We start from the raw sequence: 12,812 nt of genomic DNA, 5'->3' as shown, positions 1-12,812 counted from the left end.
GCTCACCTGAGGTCCTGCCAGAGGTGGGTGAGGGTGTTCAGCCACCCAAAGTGCCGTCTTTCCTCTTGACCTGCGACAGTCCCAGTTGCCCTGGTTGGCAGCATGTAGCAGGCCGAGCAGCCGATGGGGTGGGGGGCAGGCGGGGGCGGGGATCATATCGGAGGTTTCTATGGGCCAGGCCTGGAAACGGAATACATCACTTGTGCCCACATTGCATGGCACGAACTCAGCTGTATGACTCCAGCTGATTGCAGGGCAAGGCTGGGAAATTAGCTGTGTGCCGAGGGGGCAAGGGAAGTGGGCTTGGCGAGTAGGCAGCCAGTCTCTGCCACAGGTGGGAGGAGGAGTGAGAGCTTGGGACGAGCAGACTCCAGAGTGACTGATGTGGACAGATGCTTACCTTGGGATGTCCGGTTGTTTTGGAATAAATTCACTCTTAGAATAACAATAGATGCCTGGGCCATTCCTCAAAAGCCTTTTGCTGTTTGCAGTAGATGACGGATGTCTAGAGAACACCCCCGACACAGCAGAGTTCAGTCGGGAATTCCAGTTGCACCAGCACCTCTTTGATCCAGAACATGACTATCCAGGCTTAGGCAAGTGGGTAAGTCCAATCTTAATGACTAGTAGATCTTACACTCTGATACTCTAAAGGTACTGACGGCAGGGATGAGCAATGTGGGTGGGGTGAGAGAAGAAAAATTGCTTGGAAGCTGATTTTTCAGGAATCTCTGGTTGAGAGGGAATTCAAGTAATTACCAAAACACATGCATGTCTAGGATGCAAGATACCAACCCATCCCAGGAGTCAGTGACCTAAGCCTGTCTCAGCAACTGAAGTCTCCAGAGACTTTGATTCTGGTCTCCTCCACAGCCTGTGTCACCACGGTTTCACAAAGGTCATACAGGAAGTATATGGGCTGCTTTTTGTTGTTGTTGTTATTTTTTGGTAAAAAAGGACACCGAAAAAATTTGCAAATTCTCTCTCTAGACTGAGGGAGATGATCTCTGTGGGACCAAGGAAAAATGATGTCAGAAACTTAGAAACAGGGGCGCCTGGGTGGCTCAGTCCGTTGAGCATCCGACTCTTGGTTTCAGCTCAGGTCGTGATCTCAGGATGGTAAGATTGAGCCCTGCATCAGGCTCTGCACTCAGCGTGGAGTCTGCTTGAGATTCTCTGCCTCTCCCACTCATGCTCTCTCTCTCTCTCTCTCTCTCTCTCTCTAAAATACGTAAATCTTAAAAAAAAAAAAAAAAGAAGTTTAGAAACAGACATATGTAATTCTGCTCTATGGAAAGAGAAGAAAAATTCCAAAATGTGGAGCAGTGAACTTGCTGTCAGTATAAGGCAAGAATCTCTAACTGTCCATTAAAGAAATTGTAGGCACTTGGAAAGAGAAATCATCACCATTTGGCATGTGTTTGTTAAAACCAAGGTTTGTCAGTCTGACTGTACTCTTCTACTCGCCAGTGTTATTCATTTACTTGTCAGCTTGATGAGGGAAATGGAGTGACCATGGTGCATTTGGATCTCAGCAAAGTACTTGATGAGCTCTTTCATGATCTCCTCTTGGAATAGGTGGAGAGATGCAGCCTCGGCAAGAGAACCTCACCAAAAGGGAGCTTGTGAAAGAGTCCATGTCCACAGGGAGAGAGACCGCACGTGGTATCCTGCATGTCTTGGTGCTATCCCACTCCACATCTTTAGAAATGTTTGTAATAGAAAATATAGAACACGTACTTATCAGCTTCTCAAAAGATGACGCGAAGTTAGAAGGGAGAGCACTGAATGACAAGAGTCGGGACTCAAGAAGATCCCAGCAGGCTCGGACAATGAGTCAAAGAAGATCACGACTGAATGGGGATATAGCTATGCTCCGGTGGTCGGGCCTATGCAATCAAATGCAAAAGCCCCGTGAGAAAAGTGGGAAAGTACTAAGAAGTGTTAATTCATGTGTAAGTTGCTGGTCAGTACATCTGTGGCAGGAGTGAATGAGCAGATATTCCTGCCTAAGCCTTTCTAGAGTTATCGGTCCCTGCTCAGTTGGTTCATTGCTGGCAGCTGATGTTGCTTCCGTCATTACTAGGGCCATCGTAGTCTTAGGACTAAAATCCCTCCCTTTCTTTAGACTGTTTTAGAGAGAGATGCCTCTCCTCATGATCACCACTTTCATTTTTCCATTACCTTGCTTTAACATTGCATTGAATTGATTCCCTCTACGCTTGACGTGGACACATTTCCCATCTTAAAACACCACAGCAGCTTTAATTTTGCTTCCTCCAAAATGCACTAATGCTATTTCTGTTCTTTTTCATAAGTGGTTCTGTTAGGGAGACTTGGTTTATGGAGCCGTTCTGAAGCCTCTAGCAGAATTTAAACATGTTGAATTACATAGGCAAACATCTATAGGTTCTGGAATAGGAGACTGAACTCATGAAAGTCTCCTATAAAAGAGGTTATTCTGGTGGCATATGGTCGGATGGAATAGAGAAGGAACAGACTAAGGGCAAGAAAAAAATATATGAAGTAATTCCAGTTATGAAGGCCACGAATATAGTGGATTCAAGTGAACCTCACCAATGTGATGAGAACCTATGACATTTCAAAGGCAGCTGGGGAGCTGACTAGAACTGGTATATGGAGTAAATATAGCATGAGGAGGAAAGAAGAGCTATGCCAAGTTTACGGGAAATGGACGGCATAACTTTTCCTCTGAGGGGAGTTTTTAAAGGATAGAGTGAAGAAGAGAGGGAGGTAGGAGGGAAAAAGGGGAGCGGAGAAGGTGGGAAAGAGTAGGAGGTTACAGAGGAGCCCTGGGAAGGACTCCACAACAGAGGGGCAAAGTGTTGCCAAAGAAAAGCAAAGGCCAGGTTCAGCAAAGAACAAGTGGAAGATACGGAGCCTGCTTTGTTCCAGGCGCTGTGCTAGGTGCTCGATTTACAATTGTCTTCCAAACATGGGACTGGTCTTCCATGAGCTTACCACTTCGTGGTTGAGGTGAAATGCATGAAAACACAATGAACCCAACGTAGCGCTGTCCAGTTTCATACTCTAGCTATCCCGTGAGCACCACGGCAAAGAGGGAAGAGAAGGGCAGAAGAATACCCAAGATGGAGGCCTTGCACCGAGTACGATGGTCCTCGAGGAAGTTGAAGGCACCCTGAAGAACTGGTAGGCTGGAAAAGAGCAAAAGGAAGCAGGAGAGAGACTGAGGGCAGAGAGCCCTTTTGAGGAAGCAAGAAAGATGGAAACTTCTCTCTTGGGAACTTTCCTTGCCTTTTCTTGAAAACCTGGACAGATTACTATTACAGATCAGTGACCAGGAACAATGTGTACACACCTTTTATCATTTGTAATTATGTGTTTATTTAAACTTAAGTTTCTCTCGTTTATTTTCCCATTACCGCCTGGCAGTGAAACATGATTTTCTTGATTTTTTTTTTTTTAAGAATTTATTTATTTGTCAGAGAGAGAGAGAGCGAGAGAGCACAAGCAGGGGGAGCAGCAGAGAGAGAGGGAGAAGCAGGCTCCCAGCTGAGCAAGGAGCCCGATGCAGGACTCGATCCCAGGACCCTGGGATCATGACCTGAGCTGAAGGCAGACGCTTAACTGACTAGGTGCCCCGATTTCCTTGATCTTCACTTGGAAGTGTGAATTGAGTACAGCAGTCTTCCTTATCCGAGGGGGATTTGTTCCAAAACCCCCCGTGATTCCTGAAACTGCATAGTACCAAACCCTATGTATACTGTTTTTTCCTATACATACATGATAAAGGTGAATTTATAAATTAGGCACAGTAGGAAATTAACAGCAGTAATTAATAATAAAATAGAGCAATTATCACAAGACACTGGAATAAAAGTTATATGAATGTGGTCTCTCTCTCTCAAAATATCGTTATTGCACTTACACTACCCTTCTTGTGATGAGACGAAGTGGGGTGAATAACGTAGGCATTTGATGTAACAGTAAGTGACCATATGTCAGAAGAAGGATCATCTGCTTCCAGACCGTGGTTGACCACCGGTAACTTAAAACCGTGGAAAGCAGAATCTCGGATAAGGGGGAACTGCTGTATGTCTTGCTTTTCTATGCTGGGGTTGAGAGGCCTTCCTCCCTGTTTATAGAGAACGATGGTCTCAAGCCTGTCCTAAGCTCAGCCGGATTGTAAGTTAACAAAGTAATGGTCTTGCACAAGAGAATGGCACACAACACCGTGATTCCTTATATGCTAATAACATTTGTCTGTTTTTGACATTAGCTGGAGCTCAGCTAGGTCTTTAGCAGTGATTCATATATTATAAATATCAGCGTCTGTCTTGTTTCCTGCATTACTTTCTCTTTGTTAATGCATCAAGACACATTTGTTAAATGCACATCACATGCCCTCAGGCCTTCTGTTAGATGACGGGAATGAAGATGAAGAGTCGTTGTATTTTATTATATGGTAGTAAATAGTAATATTTATTGAGCACCTACTGTGTGCCAGATATTGTGCTAAAAACTGTATGTGAATTATCTCATTTGATCTGCCCATCCCGATCACTCCCATTTTACAGATGAGAAAATCCAGGCTTAGGGGGTGTTGGGTAGCCTGCCCAACACCACAGAGCTGATGATCAGCAGAGCTGGGATTTGAACTGGACCATCTGACTCCAGGAGTTCTTTAAAAACAGATTCCTTATTGTTTCGTGGCTCATGGCTCATAATGCGTCCTGTACAGGGGGCTCATCGAGTCCTGTCTAGGACTGGCTGCCTTTTGGACAGTGTGTGTGTCCCCAGCGTGGAGTGGCTATGGCCACAGGCTGGCCACCGTGGGTATCGGTCGCCCCCTCCTTCACACAGTAATTGCTCACTGCTACTCAGGAAAAAGTTCTCTCGAAAAGCAAATGTTTCTCTTTTCCAAGTGCTTTTCATATCTTTTCATCAGCCCGTTTGGGGTGAGTAGGGTCTCTTTCTTCCCCGGAAGCAGCTGATCACAGCCAGAGCCTGAGCCAAGAAAGAAATGGGGCAACAAGGACCCTCTCTGCCTTTCTTTGTCTTTCAGGACCTCGACCCCGCTAAAGAGTCACTTGGGGTTTGCCTCATGTTTCCGTGTGATTAGCCTTGAGTTATGCCTTTCTGAGATGTTCCTCTTACTATTGACATCAGGACACATGTGATGCCACTTTGTCCCAGATTTGGTAGTGACCTGGTCTAAGTGATGTCGGCCAGGTTTCTCAAGTATAAAATTACTGTTTTTTTTCCCTTTGAAATTAATAATCTGTGGGGAGATACTTTCAGACTGTATACATGTTCTGTCCCCATTGAACTTGAGCCAACAATTTTAGTCTCCTTTGATGATACTCGCCAGAATCGATAACTATGGTAGTTGTCAAATGGTGATTTTCATCTCTCTTACTCATTCTACATTTACTGGCTGGCATTCTACTCTAAGCAAGGGTCTCCCCTCTTCCCCCATTTATTCATTTATGTATTTAAAAACTGGTTTATTTGATGGTTTGTAGATTCTTATTATTACTTATTTTGGTGTTTAAACTGTCCTAGATTTAGCCAGTGGGAGTCTCCAAGCCGGCTTCTCTGTCCTTTTGACATGACTCACCACTTTCTGAGCACGTTCCTCCCTTATGGCACAATTAGATATTCCAGCTTCATTGATCCTCGTACTTTCCCTGCCCTGGCCCTGGAATCAGACATTCTCCGAGAAGTCTCCCTGGTTCCGTTTAGGAATGGAATTTGAAACCAAGATCTGGGCAGTTGTCCAAAATCTTGATGGCACAGTGGAAAGCCCTTTTTGTGAACTTGAACCTGCTACTCACATGGAAAACAGGCTCACCACTCCCCCATCCCCACCCCATCTACAAGGAATGGGTGTCAGGGGAGGGGGGCTGCTTTCTTCTGGTTCCTTTCGTATACTTCTCTTACCCTGTACCTAACAATCCTTGCCTTTAAATCCATTCAAGAGCAGAGCTAGTCAGGAGTGCCCCAGCCCCTTTCATGCAGGTGTGGGAAAGCATCATCCGGCTAATCCTAAACCTGGGTCTTAGGCAAACCCAGGCACCATCTCTGAGAGGAAGACTTGCTAGACTTTTTGCACTTCTTTTTGAATGAAGGCTGTTCATTGGTATCCTCTGCCCCACAACCTTCTAAAGGAGATGAAGGACAACGATGCCGCCTTCACCCTGCTGGTGGCGCAGTGGAGCTCTGCCGCGGCGGAGGGGCTGCCCCACCCATGCTTCAGGCTCCAGGCCCCGTGCCCTCCCACCCATTCAGGCGGCGGACCCTGACGATGCACGTGAAGAGCCTCTGTCCTGGCCCCCATCTCCCAACCCCCTGCCCCAGCGTCGGCACAAGCTCCCAGACGTTCTCTGCGCAGCAAGGGTTGTTGCATCCACGGAGAGGCAACTACAGACGACAAGAATGAGCCTCACGGCGATGTGCTCATTCTTCGAGGGTGTGGTCTGCACGTCTGCCTTTCCTCCCTCCCAATATTAGATGGACCAGTTCCCCAAGTGAGCGGGGGGCCGAGGCTGCGGCCAGTACCGGCCTTTGCGGCTGCGGAGGCCCCTTCACTCCCCGGCGCCGGTCTCCCTGCATAGTTGAGGTTTGGGCAAGAGATAACGCATGGTAAATAGCGGGTGGGGTCGATTTTAATGAACATGAAAATTATGAAGCTCCTTCTTGGCATTTGTCATTTTCGTTTCCAAATCTACCATTAAAAAAAAAAAAGTCTCTATATCCAAACAGTTCAGAGGATAAAAGCGTTGTATAAACTTGCTCCTTAACAGAACTGTCATCTCTTTAAAAAACAAAAACAAAAACAAAAAACAGTGTCAGTATATTTTATTTAGAGTAAGATGAATCATCTCTTTTATACATTATTTCCCTTCTGATGAAAAAAAAGAATAAAAAGCCAACACAAATATGTCCCCCCAATGCCCCTTCTCCCGTTCTGCCTTCAGATTAAGTGTTCTGTCGTCTATAATCTCAGTAGAAGAGAAATCTGCGGAGCATGTGTCCGATATTCTAGAGCTCATTTAAGTCCACTATGTGTTTGAAATACAGCAATATGTGGAAACACTTATACAAACTGTGGTAACAGAGCCCGGTTTTTTTTTTTCCCCCAACATAGCTTTCCTTCTGCCAAGATGTTTTTTGGCAGTTTTTAAAAGGTTCACTCTATTAAAAATGTTATAGACCAAATGATTTTCCGATTGTCTTGACTGGGGGCACACACTGACCGAAACCACAGGAGGAAAGGTCGCAGAAGTCAGAAGGTCTCGTTTATTGACATAGAGGATTGTTATTAATAGTCAGACACTCCTCTAGAGAACAGTTTATGTGTAAAGCTCATAAAAAGGGAGTTGGGTACAAAAGTAAAACGAGATAAAACTTTGTTTTAAACAAAGGCTGTTCAAAGTGAGGAGCCGAGTTTCCAGTGCCCCGTGTGTTTTAGAATGTCGTATTTTCCTGTTTATATGATTGTTGGTGACACTGGGGTGCCTTGGGGCATTGCAGAGAACTTTATTAAAAGCTACACAACCACCAGCTTTTCTTTTGTGGTCTATCTTTCTGACACAACATTCCTTTCATCCAGCTTTGTTTCCAAAATATGCGTATGCAAATATCCAGGGGGACACACCAAGTATTGCTTCTAAAATAGACGCTCACCAAATTTGATCCATACTTGTGCATTTGTGTTTTCTTTTTCTCCCCATTCTAGAACAAGAAACTCCTTTATGAGAAGATGAAGGGAGGACAGACACGAAGGCGGAGGGTAACGTGTGGTGGACTGGGCTGTTGGTGGGACGCCTGGAGCTTTCTGAGTGTAACTCACCCTCCGTTGTCGGAAAATAGCCGAAGCCTCTCATGTGCCATCCTGGGAGGGCACGACTGGGGTCCCAGGGAACAAGGGCCGTGCCGTCGGTTCCTGAGATGGTTTGCCCACGATTTAGCGCATGGTTCTTAGCGGAGCCCCTCTTGGTGGTGATCCAGCCACCTCCACCGCATTCGCGAAATGTGGATTGCATCCCTGCTCTGGGTGTGGGAATTCAGGGAGCACATGAGGGTGTCTTTCCTCAGAGGGGCTCTAGGCCACTGGGGGCAACTGCTCACACATTTGCACCAATTATATAAAAACACAAGACAGGAACAAGGAAGTGCTTGCTGAACTGCAAGCTCCAGGCAGTAATTTTGAAGGAATGTAGGGGTAAAAGATGAGATGACCAAACCTCATTCCTCCTACATACCTTTTTCTTCGCTTAGCCAACCTGATGTACAATCCACTAGATCTGTTGTATTTGTCTGCTGGCGGGTGAATTTGCTGGCAGGCTTAGGTATTTACCATCTCAGGGCGGCCCGGGGTGGCACGTTGGTCTGGGTGTCGTGCATGGAGCCGCTGTGGTGTTGCCTCTTGTAAAGCTGAATGTCAAGTTTGCTCTGAGTTTCCAGGGCATTTTATGGCCCCGAGGCTGAATCAGTGATCAGTGTCTGTTCTGATAATCCATGGGTGCCCTCGTGGACAGAAGTGCCTGGCCCCCTGCCTTCTTTTTCTGATCAGGTGAAGGAGAAAGTTCAAGTCCTGTTCTTCCGCAGCGTAGTGCTGCCAGAGAGTAACCACGTTAGTTAGATATACAAACCAAACCGTATACCCAAGGCCACTGACTGTTTATTTAGAACGGCAAGTGCCTGGATCCTGGCAACATCTGGGAATCTGGACAGTGGTAGTTGCGGCCGGCCTGCATGGTTCTGCCGAATCCGGTCAGGGTGCTCGAGGAGGTGTCGATTTTCTGGATGCAGCATTAATTGACGGGCCCCCGCGACCGAAAGTTCCAAGCCCCTGTGCTGCCTAACAAGATACAAATGATGCGTGGCCAGTTTTCTATTGAGAAGCAAAGTTGTCTGGAAACAGATCTTCTTCCGGAGAGTTCACAGGGTCATTAGGGCTTTTTTAGGGGGGCGATTACAGTTTCCGATGGCAAATGGTGGCAGAAAGGGTCTGAAGGGTGTAATGTGGTCTTGAGAAAACATCAAGAAATTCTATTTCAGGAGCTCACAATACACATAATTTACCAGTAAGACGGCTTGAATATCTCCCCGTGGCACAACAAGAACATTTCCAAATAAGACCAATGACCGACCCCAGATGAATAACTTAGCATGAAGCTTTAATTGTCTCTATTTCCTGGCTCACCATTCCTTCTGCCCTGACTTGGTTAATGACCGTGGGTCAGGATTCAGGTCATTTTTACATGAGACCCGTGATTACCAAAACTCAGAATTCTGGCTAGGACACATGTTATAAAGGATTGTACTTTGGCCTCAACTTCCTCCACATAGGAAAGGCTTAGAATTTATGAAAATAAGGGTCATTTTGACCCAGTGGTATCAAGTTCTTCCTCTTCTCAGACAGCTACAAAAACTCATGGTCATGCCATAAATCCTGGCCTTCTCAGGACTGCTGAGGAAACAGAACTTGCTTCAGGTGAGGCTTCCACTTAATTGAAAGCCTCAGGTGAAGTTTCCACTTAATTGAAGACTTTACTCACCTCCTCAAGTGCCCCAATCACCAAGGCTGTCTCCAGCGAAGCTCAGTACCTGCTGTGGATTTCCAAAGGACATCAAAAGCAGGAATCTGATCCCAATGTTTCTTCCAGTTATGAAATGGAAAAAATGTTCTCTCTGTAACCTAGCCAGTCTCTCTCACGCAGGAGAGAAGAGAAATATATAAGTGCCTTGAGTTTTTCAGAGGATAATTAAAACCAAGTATCATACTATTATTCCTCTTATGTATAGGATTCAATACTAATGAACATTTATCAAAAAAAATTCAAGTGATTGTTCCCTCTGCTTCCTCATTAATTTACTTCCCCTGCCCTCCAATATTTGTCATTTTCTGGGTCTGGGCAGAAGGACTTGCTCCTGTGAAAGTCCCTTTACCAAGACGGATCCTCCCTGGAGGATGTAACTTTCTGTATTCGATCAAATCCAATTGAATTCTGAGTTGCTTCATGAGTAAAAGGTCAATTTCCCTTTAAATGATCACCTTTGCAAACTATAACTGTTAAGATGTATCTTGTCAATATTTGAAATCTACTATTTATCTTATTTAAAGGGTTTATCAACCTTTTATTCCCATACTTGGTAAGTATGAAAATCTCATACCCTTTTTAATGTCTTAGAATTTTCAGAATAAATATTATTACTAAAAAACAATGAAGGTATTTATGGTATTGAGTACACTTTTTCAGTCTACACTTGCTTCACTTACCCAGAGATTCTAACATGACTTTCTGGAGTAAGCCAGCCCATTCTAGTGGACAATCTCTGATATAAAAAGTATTTTCGTTATTCTAAGTATTTTAAGGATGCCTTCCCAGGAAAGTGCTGTGTTTTTGTGACATGTCCCTTTTCAGATATGAAGGCATCGCACACTTTGTAATTCTCAGCTTGTTTGTAATGCATTTTTGCTGGATGAGTAGGGCCTTTCATGATTCATGCTTTCAGCTGTGAGAATGTGGAAGGACATTTACAAACACTAAAGTTAGGGTCCATTTCTTTTGGAGAATGACCTGCTCACCCTTCAAAAGAGCCAAGGCAGACAGTGTCCCCTTGGCGAGAGAGACCCACCTGTGAACTGCCACCCTTCATTCACGGGGACTTGGGATTGCTGATCATTTGTAACTATAGCTTCTTCCTTTTATTTTTGTTCAGTTACCGGAAGGTGACTTCAATAAACAAATAGCTTCCAAAACTTTTGAAATTTTTTCTGCTTGCTAAATACTGTGTTGTAAAGCTCCAATTACTAGTTCAAATCCAAACCTCAAAAAATAGATATGTATTAGAGAAGGACTGGAAAAGCCTTGACTCATTCAGAGGAGCAACAGATGAAAGATTTCAGACTACGAAGTCTTGAGTCAAAAATAAAGGCACCGGGGCGCCTGGGTGGCTCAGTCGGTTAGGCGTCTGCCTTCGGCTAGGGTCGTGGTCCCAGGGTCCTGGGATCGAGCCCCACGTCGGGCTTCCTGCTCCGCGGGGAGTCTGCTTCTCCCTCTCCCTCTGCCTGCCGCTCTGCCTACTTGTGCTCTCTCTCTATCTCTCTGTCAAATGAATAAAATGTTTTTTTTAAAAAAAAGGCACCTTGTGTGTAGCTTAGTTCTTTTCTTTAGCTTTTGAACTTGAGTGAGGGAAGAATTCTAGGGCCGCTGATGGATCCTCTTGAGGTAGAACCCTGGCATGGAAGCAGTACAGCAACAGGATGTCCTATGACCAGTCTGCAGGTGCTGATTCCCGCTTGGTCCTGCTCTGTCGTCTTCTTTAGAACATTCTTATAATGTGATGCATTTCCTATGCTCTCTCCCACTAAATAAAGCCATAGAATAATAATGTTATTTCGTATGGGGCTTGGTACCTAAGTTAGTAGTGAGAACTTACTAGCTGGCTCACTCTAAATCTTTGTACCAAAAAGCAGGCGGGAGACATAGTGCATCTGATAAAGAACTCTTTGGTTGCGTGAAAGACACAATTAGACACATCTGTCAGTCAGACGCCCAGGTATTGAAGATGCACTGGAGTAATCATTTGGTAGGTGGTACGTACCACTGTTACCTTGTTTTTATTTTTATTTTTTTATTTTTTATTATTTTTTAAAGATTTTATTTATTTGACAGAGAGAGACACAGTGAGAGAGGGAACACAAGCAGGGGGAGTGGGAGAGGGAGAAGCAGGCTTCCCGCGGAGCAGGGAGCCCGATGTGGGGCTCTATCCCAGGACCTGGGATCATGACCTGAGCCGAAGGCCGACGCTTAACGACTGAGCCACCCAGGCACCCCTTGTTTTTAAACCCAGTAGGGCCAGAAGCAATTCTCACTCACGTCTTTTGCGAGATGTCTGTATCTGATGTTCAGGTATAATACCAAACCATATTTTTTTCAGAGTGTCAATCCGTATCTACAAGGACAGAGACTGGACAATGTGGTCGCCAAGAAGTCGGTCCCCCATTTTTCAGATGAGGATAAGGACCCAGAATAAAGTGAAGATGCCGGGTAGGAACCCACACTACCCGTTAGGCCTCAGTACTGCTTATGCGCACGTGTGATTAGAGCCCCTGTGAATGGCAGCATGTTTCTAATTTAGACGAGTACGGATGAAAAGCAGCTGTATTTTAATACTGCATTGTCCTTCACACTGACAGCTCTGCTCTCTACTACTTTTTTCTTTTTAAATATGGATCTGCGATGAACATTAAAATTAAAGTGTATGTATCAACAACAGCAAAAAGCAAGACTATGAATGAAATGTCCTCAGATTTCTTGCAGTTTAAAATGGTGTTTCGGGCTGCACTCTTTTGGCAAAGTCTGTGAAAAGCTGGCATTTGATTTTGATTATGTAGTTCACCCGGCCCTTGGGCGTTGTTACACATCAGTAAAGAAGACTGTACTCAAGAGGAGGAACGGACACATTTCACTTGGCTACATCTTAATAAATGTGTATGCAAGCACTGGTGTGTGAAGCTTTTTTTATTTAGATCATTATAAAAACAATTTATTTGCTTACTAGAACAAACTCACAAATATGATCTTACCCGATCTTAACACTAATACAGTGAAGTAAACGGGGCCTGGCACCGTATCTCCATTTTACAAACGGCGGGACCGAGACCCCTGGCTTCCATGAAAAGCTGGAACTGGTACTGTCAGTACCTGGTGACCGAAGTCTTTGACTTTGAGTTATTGTGTTTATTCAGCAAATACCGGGTTTCTGCCCCGTGCCAGGCATAGGGCTGTGCTCTGTGGGCGCATCGGGGACTCAGG

The 12,812-nt window shown here is 45.0% G+C and overlaps 1 protein-coding gene across 2 annotated transcripts in view; it reads left to right on the top strand.

Moving 5' to 3' along the window:
* The window catches only part of SCG5 (secretogranin V), a 54,379-nt gene extending 42,232 nt beyond the window's left edge, over positions 1-12,147 (top strand). The window contains exons 3-5 of one of the 2 annotated variants that reach the window (XM_034994036.1): positions 495-604; positions 7,724-7,777; positions 11,935-12,147. In XM_034994036.1, coding sequence (XP_034849927.1) covers positions 495-604; positions 7,724-7,777; positions 11,935-12,030 — 260 coding nt within the window. In that variant the 3' untranslated portion in view covers positions 12,031-12,147. Of the gene's footprint in view, positions 1-491; positions 605-7,723; positions 7,778-11,934 lie in introns of both variants that reach the window. The other variant, XM_034994035.1, reaches the window with a different exon arrangement.
* Positions 12,148-12,812: the final 665 nt, after the last annotated feature.

This window comes from Mirounga leonina, unplaced genomic scaffold (assembly GCF_011800145.1).
Source record: "Mirounga leonina isolate KUSES-001 unplaced genomic scaffold, KU_Mleo_1.0 Mir_91, whole genome shotgun sequence".
NCBI classification, from domain to species: Eukaryota; Metazoa; Chordata; class Mammalia; order Carnivora; family Phocidae; genus Mirounga; species Mirounga leonina.
The sequence above is the reverse complement of the archived record's forward strand: the minus strand, read 5'-3'. Positions and strand labels throughout refer to the sequence as shown.